Source organism: Diabrotica undecimpunctata, chromosome 11 (assembly GCF_040954645.1).
Source record: "Diabrotica undecimpunctata isolate CICGRU chromosome 11, icDiaUnde3, whole genome shotgun sequence".
NCBI lineage: Eukaryota > Metazoa > Arthropoda > Insecta > Coleoptera > Chrysomelidae > Diabrotica > Diabrotica undecimpunctata.
Window position 1 is genome coordinate 9,829,944 of NC_092813.1, and position 19,873 is coordinate 9,849,816.

At 29.4% G+C, this 19,873-nt stretch overlaps 1 protein-coding gene across 1 annotated transcript; it reads left to right on the forward strand.

Moving 5' to 3' along the window:
- The first annotated feature begins 17,141 nt into the window (after positions 1–17,141).
- LOC140452651 (uncharacterized) lies at positions 17,142–18,353 on the forward strand. The gene has a single exon (XM_072546970.1). It carries the CDS (start codon positions 17,142–17,144, stop codon positions 18,351–18,353), a length of 1,212 nt encoding a protein of 403 aa, XP_072403071.1.
- Positions 18,354–19,873: the final 1,520 nt, after the last annotated feature.

The following is a 19,873-nucleotide window of genomic DNA, read 5'->3' on the forward strand; positions in this document are numbered from 1 at the left end:
TGTTAGTAAACATACAGTTAACATGGATAGAGCTCGGAAAATAAAACGTGTTAGGAGGTGAAATAGGATATATCTCATAAATAAGAGTTCAGAATGATATAATCTTTAATGGACAGGTAATCTGAAGACAATTCTCAGTGATTCAATATCAAAAATGCTTTCAGATAGCTTTAAAATTAAATAAAAGCAAAATAAAAGCAACTAATTCATGTTAAAATTGGTGTATGTCAAATTTGTTAGTAAAAATTTTAATATTTAAATTATCATTTGTTGTAGAAATTATATGTCAAAAGAATGCTTAAATTCTCTAGTATTTGTTTCAATTCATTTCAAAAGTCAATATAGTTCTCAAGATTTAACAATTCATGAAAATTTAAAATAATTTTTATTTTAATCATAAATGTCAAAAATATACAAAAATCCTGTCAGATCTTAAAAAACATTGTCAAAATGCTTGGAGATCTGGTAAGCAATGAAAAATAAAAGATAGAAAATCAATAGTTACGAAGGGGCAGAAAATTTTTGATTATTTTTCAGCAGTCACAATTTTTCAAAAGTATTTTAAAAAACCTTAAAAAAGTCCTGAATTATAACAAAGTATATTCAAATTACCTTGCCGATAAGAAACCATCGTTTCTGATTAAATTTTAGCAAAGCCTGCAGATTAACAGTATATTTTCCGATAAGGGAATTGTTAGCAGTCATCATAAAGAGGTCCACAGCTACCAGAAAGGTGAGTTTTTACACTCATTTGAATTCTCGCTGAATAAAGAGACCGTTTGGTGTTTATTTTTGACTGAAGATCATTTAAAATTCATTTTGGGTACTTATAAATATTTCTCAACCATTGGAGAGATAATTCTGATAGTTTTGCGGCCCTAATCCATTAGAAGACGTCACTGAAAGATGCAATCTTTGTTATTGAAGATTTCCATAAAATTTTTAGAGAAGGGATTATCTGAAAGACGAAAGTGAACTTTAATAAAGTTAAACGCAAGTTTTGAAATTTCTTTAGAAATAATCTTACCTTTTTTTTAAACAGCCTATATCATTCTAAATCATCTTTGTGTTAAAAAACAAAATAATTTGAAGTCAAGTTCACAAAAATTTTATTATCGCTTTTGTAATATTAACCAAATATAATTCACCGTTTCTTTTGCTTACTAAAATCATTAAACAAAACAGTTAAACTAAAAAATTTGAAGGATTATAAACCTTTGTTTTCGCTCTAAAAAGATAGTAAGTGAGGTTATAAATACTTTGACAAACAAACACGTATTAGATCTTAGATCAAGTATTTCTTGTTGCAACTTCACAAAACACTAATTTCATATACTTACTTCAATATTGTATTACGTCATAAATCTAAATCCATTCATATTAGTATTAAACGGTTAAGTATTGGCTTATTTATTGGAAGAATCTTAAATAATTTTTTTTATATATTATACAAGATATCGTTGTGTAATATTTAATTGATCACTTGTGAATAATTGCACAGTACATTAAAAATAAAACTTCTTGTGTGGTGATTTTTGCTTTATATAATTTTATATAGCTTTATCAAGCAGTACAGGTCACAGAACTCGCTTGAGTTAAGAGTCTGCATGTTCTAAGACAAATAAGTAAAAAAAAATTTAAATTCAAAATACAGATTTAGAGAATACAAGGTGAGTAGAATAAATGTTTGTCAAATTTTTTTTTATTTTCAGGCGTTCAATAATTTTTATTAAAAGCATTTCTAAATTTAACAATATTACAAATTAATCAACTTAAAAAAAAATTATTTTTATCTTCATAAAGCTAGCCGGTAAATAAGAGCAACTTGTAGTTTTCTTGCATCGAATTCACATATCATAACAATTTGGCGAGCCCAACGTGTGGCTGTGTATTTGGACGGTGACAGGTAGTGCATTATAACAAAGTATTAACCAGTGGTGTACCTTAAACATTTAATAACATAATATACAGGGTGTTAAGAGTATAATTTGTGTAGATAATAAGTTTATTGAGTGAATTGAAATTAAATAAAAATAAACATGGACAAAAGAAAGACTAGATCACATAAGAACGTAGAAGAAGAACAGGAAGTGACAGACAGAACCGAAGAACAAATTAAAGAGACTGAAGAAGTACAGGAGACAATGGAGGAGAAAAGACAGCCAGAAGAAGCACAAATGGAAAGGCAAATGGCAAGTGGAGACCAAGCTCAGCCCGTAAAGAAGGATGAATTGGACTTTCACAAGATGATGGCAATTTTGTTACAGGAAATAAAAAAAACTGAGCAAAATATAAACCAGAAAGCAGAAGAAAATAAACAACATATGACAAAAGAACTTGAAGATACAAAAAAAGAAATAAAACGGGAAATAACACAAAATTTTGATGACAAAATACAACAGATGGCACAACAGGTTGAGGATAAGTTGGGAAAGAAGATAGAAGAAGTAAAAGAAGAGTTAACCCTAGAAATGGCCAAGATGGAAGAGCAGTGCAAAGAACAAATGGAAGTGTTATCGGCACAGCTGGAAAAGAATAATGAAACTCAAAATAAAAAGATTGAATTAATGGAACAAAATTTGAAGCTAGAACAACAAAATAACCAAAAAAAGTTCGAAGATATTGACGAACAAATGGGAGTGTTGGCAGTACAGCTGGAGCATCATATTGAGCAGAAGGAAGAGATATTTCGACGAGACATTAATGAACAGTGGAAGAAAAAAGAAGATGAAATAGATGAAAATATGAATAAGACCAAAGAGATAATGGAGAAAGAAATTGGGAGAGTACAAGAGTCTCTTAAAGAAGTGACACAGAAGGAATTGGATGCAAGGCCGGTTGTACAAACGGTCGAAAGAGATTGTAAAATCTATTTTAGTGGAAGAATAAAACAGCAGCATCCAGTACCTTTCATGAAATTCCTTAGGCACAGATATGCATCTTACAGAAATTTCGAAGACTTTAAAGAATTCATCAGAAACCAGATGACGGATGAGGCGTTACTATGGTTTTCGAACAAAGAAAATGAGTTGGTGGATCTGGAAGACTTTGCGACCAAATTCAGTGAATATTTCTGGGGTCAAGCACAACAGCGTTCAATCAAAAACGAGCTGTTAAGTGGCAAATACAACCCAAATCGTAGCATGTCATACCACCGGTACGCCATGCAAATTTACAGCACAGCTCAATACTTAGACTGTGGTTTTAACGAAGAATACATTGTGGGTTGTATCGTGCAACACTTTGATCGGACATTGGAAGATATCATGATGTTATACAACTTTAAAGAAATAGACAAACTGTGCCAATTTTTGATGATGCATGAGCAACGAAACCCCATGTATCAAAACAATGACCAAGCAAATAATAATAATAATAACAACTTCAATGGGAGCAATAACTACAGCAGAAACAATAATCAGAACGGCAATAATTTCAATAATCATCGTAATTTTAACAATAACTATAGACAAAATAATGGTAACAACAACTATAATAACTCGAACTTTAGGAATAATAATAATAACTACCGCAACCAAAATAATCAGAACTTTAATCGCCAAAACTATAATCGTAACAATCAAACTAACAACAATAACTATGGAAATAATGGACGGTATCAAAACGGTAATTACAATAATCAAAACAACGGAAATTTTAACAGAAATAATTACAATAATAACAACAGAAACTTTAACTCCAATGGCAATATGAATCATGCATTTTCAAACAGTGCCATTCAACAGAATCAGACAAACAATTCACAACAACAGTCAAATCAAAACTACACAAACAATCGAAACCATAACACTAGAAGTCTAGAAGATATAAATAGAAATAACCAAAAAAGACAAGTGAATTTTCTAAGTCACCATCAATCATACACCGACGTCAGTCAACAAGAGTCACCAATTGAAACACTCAACACATCATCACCATCACAACCCTTTGACACACAATACACAACAGATTCACAATCACCAAATTTTCAATAAAGCACCTGCTAAATGCGGCCGTATGTCACTATGAGCATCCAAGGGAGTTCATAACATTTGGGGAAGAAAAGAAAAATCAAAATTTGCAAGGGATAATTTTAATTCAGGGTAAATTCTTTCAAAAACAAGTTAAAATTTTAATAGACACGGGTTCTGAAGTTTCACTAATTGACAATAAAGTTATTAATGAATTAAATTTTCAAAAATATTGTTATTCAATTCCAAAGGTTAATCTAGTGGGTGCAAACAACAAAAAACTATATGAAGCAAAGAAGGGAATAGTGGGAAAAGTATTATTTGATACAACCGAATATAGTATGCAATTCATAATAGTAGAAAACATGAGACATGATATTTTGATTGGGACAGACGAAATGGACAGAAATGGAATGGTCATCGATTATGTAAACAAAACTTTACAAATTCAAGAAGAAGTACTGAAATTTGGAAATACAGAAGACGAAGAATCAAAACAAGAGGAATTAAAGATAAAGGAAATTAACAATATTCAAAATCATACAAACTACAATTTTATAAATAATGAACCAGAAGAAAGTAAAATGGAATTGGAAGAAAATTTAGTATGTGCAGAAGAATGGAAAGAAGATGTAGGAAGATTGTTGCAAAAATATGATGGTTTGATAAAATCCGAAAACCGAGTGGCTGAAAAGTACATGCATAAAATTGAGGTAAAAGGAATAGAAACTTTTAAATCGAAGACATATCCAATTCCTTATAAATACCGGAAAGAAGTTTCAAAGGAGATAGAGAAGATGTTACAAAACGGAATAATTGAAAACAGCAATTCAAAGTACATAAACCCTATAGTGGTAGTGAAGAAGAGCAATGGTGAGTTAAGATTATGCCTCGATGCCAGGAACATTAACAAATATTCAACACCACAATATGAAGCACCACAAAGTGTAGATGCAATCTTTGGAAAAATAACTAAATCAAATTATTTTACAAAAATTGACCTGAAGCATAGCTTTTGGTTGATACCATTGCATAAAGATAGTAGGGATTTTACAGCCTTTTCGATAGATGGGGTAATATATAGATTTAAAGTAGTTCCATACGGTTTGCAAAGTGCATGTTCAGCTCTTGTACGTGCTTTACATCAAATTTTGGATCAATACGAAGACTTTATTATACACTACATTGACGATATTCTCATTTATTCTCACACATCACACGAACATTTAACACACATAAATATTTTGTTGAATGCATTGAATGAAGCAGGATTAAAAATTAACTTAAACAAATGCCAGTTTTATCAACAAGAGGTCACGTATTTAGGATATAAATTAGACAGAAGTGGTATTTCTATGGACGAAGAAAGAATTGAGAAAATAATGAACTATCCAGCACCGAAAAATTTGAAAAATTTACGAGGATTTATAGGCCTAATCAACTACTTTAAACGATTAATTCCAGACTTGAGTGAGAAAGAATTACCATTAATTCAACTATTGAAGAAGGATCAAAAATGGAAATGGAAAGAAGAACAAAACCAGGCCTTTCAAAATTTAAAGGACATATTTCGGACTAATCTAAGAATTTATCACCCCAGGTACGATTTGCCATTCATTCTACAGACAGATGCTTCCATGCACAAATTTGCAGGAGTGTTGTTACAAGTCCAGGACAATGAAGAAGTTCCTATTTCATTTGTGTCACGTGTAACCAGAAATTACGAGAAGAGGTATAGTGTCACCGAATTGGAATTTGCTAGCATACTATTTTGTGTAACAAAATTTCGGTATTATTTATTAGGATCAAAATTTTATATTGAAACTGACCATTTATCGTTAATAAATATCATGAATAACAAATTGCTTAATAATAGAATACATCGTGGGACTTTACTACTTCAAGAATATAACTTCGAAATTAGACAGATAAAAGGAAGAGATAATGTCATTGCAGATGCCTTGACAAGGAACGAAGAGGAAGGAACAAGAGAAGAGAGAAAAATTCAAATCGGATTAAATATATTAAAAGAACAGGAGGGAATGTACTCAAAACAAGCCATTAGAGAAGATCAGCAAAATTTAACACAGAAAGAAAAGGAAAGATGTATACTGAAAGATCAAATTTACATTAAAAGAATTGGAGAGCAAGAGTTATATTACATCAGCAAAAATTTAGCCGAAGAAATACTGAAGGATTTACATGAAAAGAATGGACACGCGGGTAGTAAGAAAATATGGTTAATGTTTCGAGAAAACTATATCACCAAGAAGGATACAAGCATAATCAAAAACTTGACTAGAAAATGTCATACTTGTCAAAGACAAAAATCGAAGAATTTTTCAAATTGGAATACTCCCAAAAATATAATAGCACAAGAGCCCTTAGATATAATAGCTATAGATTTTTTGAGTGACTTGATACAAACGGAAGGAAATGGACATAAACATATCATGGTAATCGTAGATTTATTTTCAAAATTCATCAAACTTTATTCCAGTAAAAATACAAAAGTCAACACTATCATAAATAATTTAAACAATTATTTTGAAGAAATAGGAAAACCTAAACAATGCATACTGGATAATGCCACATATTTCCAAAACGACCGATTCAAAAATTTTATGACAAGAAATGGAACCAAATTAAGTTTTACAAGCATCAGACATCCTCAATCAAATCCTTCGGAAAGATATATTCAAGAAGTGATAAAATTTTTAAGAATATCAATAGAAAACAAACACACTGTATGGGATCAACATTTATTAAGGATAGAACAATACATAAATCAGTTACCAAACACTGTGACTAATGAGATACCACTATTTCTAATGAAAAGGATAAGACCAGAAAGACCTTGGATTATAGAAATAGAACCTGAATATGACCAAATTTGTCAAGATGTAAAACTAAGAATCATCAAGAATGGAGAGAAATATTTGAAAAGACAAAACAAAAAGAAGATGAGAACAAACCAAAAATTTCAAAAAGGAGAACTAGTATTAATTAGAGCACATAGGGTAAGCAATTATAGAGATAACATTTGTAACAAACTTTTACCACCATTGGAGGGACCTTATGAAGTTGAAACAGAAGATGGAGAAAATAGTTATTTATTGAAATATCCTGAGAGTGGGTATCTTAGAGGAGTTTTTAACATAAAAGACATTTACAAATATGAACAATAAGTGAAGAAATAAGAAGACATTATTAATTTTAAGTTATATTTATAAAATGAAACAATTTTTTTTAAGTAAAGGACATGAATGGGATACAGAAGATGGAATAATAATAATAATAATGCTGCTATTTATGAAAAATGATGAAATATGAATTATTGCGGATATTATGATTATGAATATGATATATAATATAATATGAATTATGATGAATTATGAAAGATTATAATGATATAATTATGCAGTATAATAATAAAACTTGGAATGGAATTACAGAAGAAGGATTGGAGAGGAAAAATTTTAAAACGAAGATGGCAGAACTCTAAGAAACCAAGGAAGAGAAACAACTATAAAATGGATTCAAAAGTAGAATATAAACTCAACCCTCAACGAAAACTTATTAAAAATAACCGAATGATAATAAAGTCACATTCAAACTAGCTTACACTCTAACCACAAAATGCAGCTCACACGGGCTTAAATAAAACTTAAACTCTATATTTTTTTTATATATTCAAAATAAAACATGCATTAATAAAAGAAACTAAAGCAACTTAAGCTTACACATGCAAAATTAAAAGAACAAAACTAATTATTATTTTTTTTCAAAGAGAGCATTCAAACTATCTGCAGCATAATTGTATACTATATATATGCAACTGAATCAAAAATTTAATTGTTTTTAACCATCACACATTCATAAAATCACTGAAACATACACTTGTGTCGACGTTCAGAGAAACAATCACACAACTTGCAAAAAAACCAGTCAAAGAAAAATGAATATTTGATATTTGCCAAAAAAATTGTCAAATATGAAATATTAATTTTTGGAGAATTGTTATGAAATTAAAGCTCCTAAACAGTTTTTTTTTTATGAATAGTATGAACATAAAACAAAATGACAATATTGAATATACCACATATATATTTAACTCAAACAATTGTATTATTGTTGTTAATTTAATAGTTGAAACTAGATTCAACAATAAGAAAGAAACTAAAAGCAAAAATAAGCAGAATTCACAGACATGTAACAAACCAATAAGGACTATATTGTATCACCAGATTTAATTAATGTTTTCAAAATAATTTTATTATTATTATAATTAAAACCAGTTGGTTTATTATAAACAAATTTAGCATAATAGAAATAAGATTCTTTTAATACGTGAGTTATTATAGCCACTGAGTTATAGTTGGTTGATAAACACTTTTCAATTAAAAAAAAATATATAAAAAAAAAAATTAAACCAAAAACAATTGTTGATCATGAAATTGATTATGATTTAAACTGAAGTTATTGTTCGTTATATATATATTATATTATTTATGTAAGAGATACTTACAGAATAAGCCAATATAGCCACAACATAAAGATACAAAAAGCAAATATCAAACCACTTCGGATCGAGTGGAAATAAAAACCATAAATTTGTATTTATTAATTAATTACAATTTTTATTATAATCCAAATTCTAATATATACAAGTCAATAGAATCTTCAACAGTCCTAAAACAGATAAAATATTTAAGTCATTTATTCACAAAGTAAGAAGTTTCAATTTGTTAGTAAACATACAGTTAACATGGATAGAGCTCGGAAAATAAAACGTGTTAGGAGGTGAAATAGGATATATCTCATAAATAAGAGTTCAGAATGATATAATCTTTAATGGACAGGTAATCTGAAGACAATTCTCAGTGATTCAATATCAAAAATGCTTTCAGATAGCTTTAAAATTAAATAAAAGCAAAATAAAAGCAACTAATTCATGTTAAAATTGGTGTATGTCAAATTTGTTAGTAAAAATTTTAATATTTAAATTATCATTTGTTGTAGAAATTATATGTCAAAAGAATGCTTAAATTCTCTAGTATTTGTTTCAATTCATTTCAAAAGTCAATATAGTTCTCAAGATTTAACAATTCATGAAAATTTAAAATAATTTTTATTTTAATCATAAATGTCAAAAATATACAAAAATCCTGTCAGATCTTAAAAAACATTGTCAAAATGCTTGGAGATCTGGTAAGCAATGAAAAATAAAAGATAGAAAATCAATAGTTACGAAGGGGCAGAAAATTTTTGATTATTTTTCAGCAGTCACAATTTTTCAAAAGTATTTTAAAAAACCTTAAAAAAGTCCTGAATTATAACAAAGTATATTCAAATTACCTTGCCGATAAGAAACCATCGTTTCTGATTAAATTTTAGCAAAGCCTGCAGATTAACAGTATATTTTCCGATAAGGGAATTGTTAGCAGTCATCATAAAGAGGTCCACAGCTACCAGAAAGGTGAGTTTTTACACTCATTTGAATTCTCGCTGAATAAAGAGACCGTTTGGTGTTTATTTTTGACTGAAGATCATTTAAAATTCATTTTGGGTACTTATAAATATTTCTCAACCATTGGAGAGATAATTCTGATAGTTTTGCGGCCCTAATCCATTAGAAGACGTCACTGAAAGATGCAATCTTTGTTATTGAAGATTTCCATAAAATTTTTAGAGAAGGGATTATCTGAAAGACGAAAGTGAACTTTAATAAAGTTAAACGCAAGTTTTGAAATTTCTTTAGAAATAATCTTACCTTTTTTTTAAACAGCCTATATCATTCTAAATCATCTTTGTGTTAAAAAACAAAATAATTTGAAGTCAAGTTCACAAAAATTTTATTATCGCTTTTGTAATATTAACCAAATATAATTCACCGTTTCTTTTGCTTACTAAAATCATTAAACAAAACAGTTAAACTAAAAAAATTGAAGGATTATAAACCTTTGTTTTCGCTCTAAAAAGATAGTAAGTGAGGTTATAAATACTTTGACAAACAAACACGTATTAGATCTTAGATCAAGTATTTCTTGTTGCAACTTCACAAAACACTAATTTCATATACTTACTTCAATATTGTATTACGTCATAAATCTAAATCCATTCATATTAGTATTAAACGGTTAAGTATTGGCTTATTTATTGGAAGAATCTTAAATAATTTTTTTTATATATTATACAAGATATCGTTGTGTAATATTTAATTGATCACTTGTGAATAATTGCACAGTACATTAAAAATAAAACTTCTTGTGTGGTGATTTTTGCTTTATATAATTTTATATAGCTTTATCAAGCAGTACAGGTCACAGAACTCGCTTGAGTTAAGAGTCTGCATGTTCTAAGACAAATAAGTAAAAAAAAATTTAAATTCAAAATACAGATTTAGAGAATACAAGGTGAGTAGAATAAATGTTTGTCAAATTTTTTTTTATTTTCAGGCGTTCAATAATTTTTATTAAAAGCATTTCTAAATTTAACAATATTACAAATTAATCAACTTAAAAAAAAATTATTTTTATCTTCATAAAGCTAGCCGGTAAATAAGAGCAACTTGTAGTTTTCTTGCATCGAATTCACATATCATAACAATATATATATATATATATATATATATATATATATATATATATATATATATATATATATATATATATATATATATATATATATAGAAAGCAGTATCGAGATAGAAAGAAGTGCAGTGAATATAAAATTGTGAGTAAAACTATATGCAAACATATAAAAATAATGTAAACTACTAAAAAGTAAGTGGGCATCTCAAATTGACAACTGACAGTAAAGGAACGATAAAATCAGAAAACTTAGCCAGATAAACGGTGACGTTGCCGAATTGTAAGAGAAATCCGCGAGAGTGAGTGTGTTAAGGTTAGTTAAGTTCTACGCTATAAGACTGAATAAGAGCAAAGTCTTCCGAACCGTTAGGCTTCTTTGAAATGAACGATATTTTGTCGTTGTCGTATACGGCAACGATATATCCACGGTACGACACAGTACTGCACGACAGCGACAAAATACCGTCCGTCTGAAAGAAGCGTTAATGTGAGAAAGCTCTTAACGCTATCTGAAAGGTTTGTATCTTTGAGTAAAAATATAGGAAACTATAAAAAAATAAGTAAAAAACTAGATCGTATGGAGAAGAGAGATGTTTGAATAAAACCAAAAAAAAAGATAAAATGCAAAATGAGATCCAGCTAATGAAAGTGGAAAGCAGAATTAGAAGACTAAAATGTAGCATTAATATCAGAAAATAAAGCTTACGAGAAAGAACAGTTAAAACAAAGAAAATCTAGAAAGAGAATTAAGAAAAAAAACAAATAAATACATATAGGATGCAATAAAAAAAGCATGAATGCTGAAACATAAAAAATATTTCATATAAAACCCATGTTTCACTAAATGAAAATACCGACATAATAGATGTAAAACACGTTGGTAATCAAAATGATAATAACACGAGACCTATAGACTGAAACTTAAGAGTGGTGCCAAAGTAACAGAAATAATGAGGCAATCGAAAAAAACTAAAAGGAAAATTAAGCTTAGTGAATGTTACTTTCAAAAGTACAGGGAGATAAAAGCCCACATAAGAATACTTAAACAGAATTTAAAAGAAGCAAGAGAAAAGGGTCAGAAAAAATTGTTAAATTTTAATAAGCTTAACGTAGACGATAAAACAAATACTGTAGATAGCTTGAATTATAGGAGAATGCAGACACAAAGTGAAACTGTAAATACTAAAAGACCTCAAGAAAAACCTAGGAGAGTAAAATATACTAACAGATTACCAGAAGGCAATGAATATAAATCAGAAATCTTGGCGAAAACAACCAGGACCACAAAAAACCGGTGTAAAGACTGATATTATAGGTAAAAGTGAAACATAGAAAAGATAGCAAGAGAAATGCAAACCATATTCTAGAAAAAACAATGAACACGTACCACAGAGCTCTATATTGGGTACCAAATTATTTACAATTTAAAAAGAACCAGTTACAAAGAAACTAAAAGCATTATATGACATGCAGGAAAGTAAACTGAGAACAGAAGGCAAAATAGAAATCAATGACTGAATATTCTGTTACTGATCTAAGAAAAAATAACGAGGTAAATACAACAGTGAAAGAAAAGTAAGATAAAGAAACAGTATTGAACAAGATCTATCTAACGAGCATGATCATTTTAACAAACACAAGAATGGATAACAAATTAGTAAGATCTAGAAAGAAAAAGCATAAGTTATATATTAACTAAAAATGACAAAAAACGAACTACAGAGGAGAAGGCTTCTTTGCAATATCTATAAACAAGCACATATTCTTTTTACCACAGTCAGGTTGCTAATCTCACCTGTAAACCATCCTTTATCCGGGCTTGGGACCTGCAGTGTCGGCAAAAGATTTATATATATATATATATATATATATATATATATATATATATATATATATATATATATATATATATATATATATATATTTATATAATATATATATATATATATATATATATATATATATATTTATATAATATATATATATATATATATATATATATATATATATATATATATATATATATATATATATATATATATATATATATATATATATATATATAAGTAGATAAGCAAGCGGGGTCCTGAATCACTTTGGTAACCTGTCCATCAGGGTCTCCGATGCGAAGGTATCGATGCCATGATTTGACCTTAAGGGTGTACAAGAAGTACAAGAAGTGATCGACAATGACCAGAGGGTTGTAAGAACTGGTCGCTTATCGCTTGATCTCTTCTTCTTCTCTCACTTGTTTTTACACCTGTCTCACTTGTCTCTTCTTTGTCTTACCTGTCCTGAAGAAGTAAAAGAATCGGTCGACAATGACCAGAGGGGATGTCTTTGAGTGGAACGGACCGCCTTGTATGTCGAGTGCAAAACTCATCGCTTATCGCTTCATCTCCTCTTCTTTTTGTTAAATTTGTACAGGGTGATCGAAAAAATAAATTTGTATTGAGACTTGGAAATATTTTAGGTGTTGTTGCGTCAAAAAATTTTTTTTTGTGTACGATGCTTAGATATATCTGTATAGCCTGCCTAGCCTAGCCTGCCTAGTCTTATCTTTACTTTTGAAACTTGTAGGAAAAGGAAAAATAACTATGTATCACATAAATACTTTATTGTGTATATATATATTTTAATGATATATGTGGGTAAATAAAGATGTAAATAAAACAATATTGGATTGATACTATAAATTTTATTTGTTTTGAAACAAGTTATTTATCTGATTAAAAATATACACTCTACTGTTATAATGTATATTTGTACCAGTAAAGTATAAATGTCCAAAGTGTGGTGGGGAGACTGAAATATCTAATAGGAATTGTATAAACTGTGACTACATAGAATATTTGAGATCCAGATCTGGTGCTAAAAATATTGTCTGAAGAAGAGAAAAAATATATAAAGACTTATATTTAGAATAACTATGTATTAATTTGTAAATCGTCTACGAGTACGCTACCAATATGTTAAACGCTGTCATTAATAAATTACCTTTCGAAATGCACATCCCTGGAGGTTATAGGTTTTGTGGACCCGGCACCAAATTACAGAAACGACTAGCACGAGGAGATAGGGGAATAAATGGATTAGACGAGGCGTGTCGTGAACATGATATTGCATATTCTCAAAATAAAGATCTATCCGAACGACATAAGGCTGATAAGATTCTAGGTGAAAAAGCTCTTGAACAGTTTCGATCGAAAAATACAGCATTTTCCGAAAAATTGGCAGCACTTGGTGTAGCTGGTGCAATGAAAGCAAAAGTGAAATTAGGTATGGGTCTAGGTTCTACTAAATATAAAGCTGTAACAAAAAGTTGTAGTAAAGAATTGAACAAAGCTAAAAATAATTTAGAAAAACTAACTGAAAATATAGACCATTGTACTTTATTACTCCAAGGATTAACTATTTCCAAATCAAGTAAACGCAAACAAAATATCCAGCACAGAAATAAAAAATACAACAAAAGCTTTTAAATCATAAAAGAGCAAAAGAAATTAGAGATGATATGGATGTAGACATTTCAAATGAGTTCGCTGTTGACTCTATAAACAGAGGAGACACAAGAAAAACGGAAAAACGGAAAATAAGTGATGAAAATATTATGGGTGCTAAAAAGCCAAAAAATGATGTAAACGAAATATTGAACAATACCCAAAAAAGAAAACGTGACGACGATAACGATACTATGGATGACCAAGCAATTAAAAAAATAAGATATAATGTATAAATATAAAAAATAATTTTATGTGATTTGTAATATTATAAATAAAATTGGTCACGAAGTATTTTTACTACATTTAAAAAAATACATTGACGCAAATCTACAACACGCTATGCAACGTGATTAAATTTTTATTTCTTCATCGAAAACACATTATACATGCAATAAACGTATTTAACGATAACGCTGACGTCAATGCATTTTTAGGTCAAATAGGTCACCAAAATACATTATATGCAGATAAGCACATTTTATTTAGATAATGATAAATTAATTTTGGAATAATTAACGTTTTAATGATAAACATGTTTTGTACTATTTTCTGCATTGCAATAAAGATCAAATAGGTCAGTCAATTACGTTAATATATATTTTTTTATTCTTACTATTTAAATTCGGTTAATTTTAAATTGATCTATCAGTTAGTCAGTGATACTAATTCAGTCTGATCTGTATCGTTGTTAATAAGCTGTGTGTTAACAGTTCAACAGCAAAAAAAAGTAAAGATAACAGTGAAATGGGAGTTAAGAGTTGTGTTGTTGAATTCCATAGTAAGCAAAGAGACAATGCCAGGACAAGACTCTTCACGAGAGAATTTAGTAGGTATCGGCAAAGAGATGAGGGTGTTCAAGCACAACAACTAGGGAATCTTAACCATTTCGAACCCCATAGAGATGCCGATTACCCATTAAGAAGGAGACCGCTATCATTTCCAATCGAAGGAATCAACAACATTAGAAGACAGTAATTTTAAAATTTTTTTATGTAATTAATAATAATTAATATATGCTCTATTTTCTATTGTCGTTTTTTTTAATGAGATAAAAGACTTGTTGTTGTATGTATTATGGGTAGTTGGTTGGAAACAGTCAAGATAATTGGTAATAAGAAAAAGACAAGAAACACCACTAAAAGAAAGGTCACATCCTCCTCCTCATCTTCTAAAAGAAAAATTTCAAAGCAAAAGTCATTTAGTTTATTGAGAGTAATTCGAGACATTAGAAAGAAACTATTGGAAAGCAAACCAAAAACGTTAAGGAAAGCTATTCAACAAGCATTACGAATTGTAAAATCTTACAAGAACATTAAAAAACCACGTGGTCGAGTAATCCAAGTTCCAAAAACTGGGGGTATATTACCTCTAATACCGATATTTGCTGGGTTGAGCGCATTGGGCACTACTGCTGGGGGTACATCAGCTATCGTGAAGACTATTAACGACGCAAAAGCAGCTAAAGAAGATTTACTCGAAAAACAACGTCATAATCGTAAAATGGTAGCACTGGCAATTGGAAAAGGTTTATACTTGAAACCATATAAAAGTGGAATGGGTATTTTTTTATGAATGAGAAAATGGATCAAATAAAGATTCCAAAACATGCTTTGTCAAATGTAGAGTTACAAAAATATGCAAAATTATTGAAAATCCCCCACTTCAGAGCTGTATTTATGAGAAATGGGTTTCCGAAAAAAATTTGGCAATATGAGAGTGGAATTATTAATTTAGACAATAAAGACGGACCAGGAACTCATTGGACAGCTTACAAGAAGAATAAATCCAAAGTCGTACATTTTGATAGTTTTGGTAATCTGAGACCACCGTTGGAAGCTATATCATACTTTAATTCAAATGGTTATTGTCAAATTGTTTATAATCATAAAATTTATCAAACTTATAACACTGCAAATTGTGGACAATTGTGTTTAGATTTTTTAAATAAATACCCTTTTTAAAAGAATATTCTTTTATTTACTCTATGATTATCGTTTGAACATATCGTACACTTTTGTGTTATCTGGAAGAGAATCGGTGTTATCAACAAAAATTTACCCACCAATTATTTTAAACGAAAATGAACAGTATGTACTAGGTTTAATAGATTTCATGTCATACAATACAATTCCAAATGTAGACCAAACAAACAACAAGTTTTATATAGATGGTTACGATATAACGATTCCACATGGTTCTTATGAAGTCGAAGATCTTTCAAATTATTTAACTGAAAAAATAACTGAATTAGAATTAAAAGTAGATCAAACACCAGATAAAGATGATACAGAAATTAATAAAGGAAAGAGTCAAGAAAAAAATAATACAATTGGTAAAGGTGTGCCTAGAAAAAATCATAATATAGATCAACCTACAAGTTTGATATTGAGAATTAATAACAATACACTCAAATGTGAAATAAAAAGCAAAAAAGTAATCCATTTTGAAAAACCAAATACCATTGCTCCCTTATTGGGATTTACACCAAAACGGCTCTCACCTTTAAAGACTCACGTAGCTGAGAATCCTGTGCATATCACAAAGGTTTATTCTATTTGTGTGGAATGTTATCTAATCACTAATTCATACGTCAATGAAAACCAAGGTCATATCATCCACATGTTTTATCCAAATGTCTTACCGGGTTACAAAATTGTGGAAATTCCAAAAAAGGTAATTTATTTACCTGTCACAAATAGATATATTGATGAAATTTTCATTAAAATAGTTGACCAGGACGGTAATCTTGTTAATTTCACACGAGAAGTTATTACGTTAAGACTACATTTAAAAAAAGTATAAATAATGGTTTTAATTTACAACTGTAGCAAATTTAATCCAGGTGTGGACAGAGTATATAATATTAAGAGTGTTGATAAAAACATTAGTGACAAGCAGACTCTCAAACCGTTGACAACAGAAAACAAAGTCTTTTTAACCTCACTAGGATTTAAAATAAAACACAACAACTACGACAGTGACAGGGAAAAGAAACACTTGGTGTAGAATAAAGTTTTTTATTAATACTAGAATACTTGGGATTTTCTTGAGGTGTACTTGTAAGAAGAGGGAATATGAGTTTTAACATTTTAAATATTGGAGATCGTGTATTGGTTGACAATTCAGTTGTGAGTCGAGAAATGCACAGTCATTTACCCTATGCCAATGCAACTTTTAATCATTGTGATGAAATAAGAATACCAATTCAGACTCAAGATATATACACCCTACCTTCTGAGAGTTATCTGTATATTGAAGGACGTTTAACGAATGATGGGAAAGAAAGCAATACTTTGCGCTTTATTAATAATGGTTTGATGCATTTATTTGATGAAATACGATATGAAATTGGAGGCTGTGTAATAGATAGAGTGAGAAATTTAGGTATAACAACGACAATGAAAAACTATGCTTCGTTCACACAAACTGAATCTAATCGATACAACTGTATAGGTTGGAGTATTAATGACACACCAACAGTTGCTGATAAAGCAGGAAATTGTAATGTTTGTATTCCACTCAAACTTGTACTTGGATTTTTTGAAGATTTTACAAAAATTCTTATTAACATACGCCAAGAACTCGTATTGATAAGAAGTTCAACTGATTTAAATGCAGTAATGTCTACAGTAGAAACTGAACTGAAACCAAAAGTGGAAATATTTAAATTAATATGGAAAATGCCTCATATTCAAGTGTCCGATTCAGAAAAGTTACGTTTATATAAATTTATTGAAAATGGGTCCAGTTTGGAGCTTGCATATAGAAGCTGGGAATATCATGAAATTCCTCTACTGCCTCAGACAATGAAATTTAACTGGAATGTAAAATCTACCAGTCTATTGGAGAGACCACGATTTGTTTTGTTTGCATTACAAACTGTCAAAAAGAATGCAATAAAAGAAGAGAACAGCTATTTTGATCACTGTAATCTTACAAACTTAAAGCTATTTCTAAATTCTGAAATTTACCCCTATGACAATTTGAACTTGAACTTTAGTAAAAGACATTATGCCCTTGCATATGAAATGTATGCACAATTTCAACCGTCGTACTATTACAAATCCATAGGAGATCCATGCCTTACTATGTTACAATTCTGTGCTGTTGCTCCGATATTTGTTATTGATTGCAGCAGACAAAATGAATCAATTAAATCAGGAAGTGTCGATATGAGAATAGAAATAGAAACTAATAAGAATATACCAGCTAACACAACTGCTTATTGCATACATGACCGTATTGTTAATTATAATCCTCTAACCAATGTAGTTCAAATGTTTTAACTGTAGTTCATCTAATGAAGCAAATCTGTACTTTGGGTTTTTAAGTATAAATAAAAATTTAAAAAAAAAGTTTACTCTTATTTAACACCCTGTACACAATAAATATTTTCATAACCTTGTTGATGTTAAACATAAGTGTCTAATTGGGGGCTAGACTAGTACCAAATCTGAAAGCTGTTCGAGACCTGTTCAAAGCTGATCAGGACCTGTTCAAGACACTGTTCAAAGCTGATCGGGACATGTTCGAGACCTGTTCAAAGCTATATATAACTTATTTATCATTGCTTCTGTTACTGGTAAAACAACCATTCTGTGTATAATGTTTTCTGTAGTAGGATCTAAAATAGCAATTTCCCTACATAGAAATACATCTTCCCCAGGAAAAGAGAAACCTTGGATATCCACAATGAACATGTCTTCACTCTCTCGATATTCTCTAACAACATACAAAAACTTGCAAGTGGAACGTCTTTTACATATTTTTCTATCCCCTTTTTATTATATTGCGTCACTTTTATCTATCCATGAGTTGTGAGAACTATCAAAACCTAATCACTTGACAAAAATTTTATTTTTCTTTCTCTTTAATACCTTTTCAACTAAATAACTGTCTTTATGTTTAACTTTTTGTAACTGGTCCTTATAAAATCCCCCAAGAATTTCTTCACCTTTATAGTCTTTTAAATAATATGTAATAGGGTTTCCCAGTTTTATTTTATAAACAGTAAAAATTTCATTAGACCAATTTGGATTGTATTTTTTGTCAAAAACTCCTCGATGTTTTGAAATGCGTACATGATCACCAATATGAAATTTTTGACTTTCCAAATCAACCGTTTTAATGTGATTGTATACAGTGTTTAACAATAGTTTTTCATGTTTCTTCTTAACATCCACTGGCTTCATTCCTATTGTTCTGTGAACTTTATTGTTGTATTCATTCACAACTTATTGTAAAATATTCCTAAATATAAATAAAACTGTTTCCAAATCATTGATTTAATCGTGCGAATAACTCGCTCAGCAATCGCCTTTTTCTCACTGTATACATTGTAATGATTAATATTATATTTTTTCATCAATTTTTTCATATGTGGATTAAAAAATTCAGTTCCCATATCTGTTTGAAAATTATTTGGTTTTTGCTGTTTAAACACATACTCCATACATTTGGCTACTTCAACACCTGATTTATTTTTTAGTGGTAAAGCCCATAAAAATTTTGAAATACAATTTATTACAACCAAAATATATTTGAAATTTCTGTTTATATTTGAATATTTTTGCATATCAATCAAGTCGGCTTCGAACAAATCATTAAGAGATTTTATAATAATTCTTCGTCTTTTAAAGTTAATTCTTGCAGGTTTGTGTAACTCATTAACGATATCTCTTTTAACAGACATGATATTTATTCTATAATGTTTGCCTCTTTTAGTTCTTCAATAATTGAATTTATTTCATTTGTATGTCCTGTATGGCCAGCTAGCTGTAAAGATAGTAATAAACGTAATCGCTCT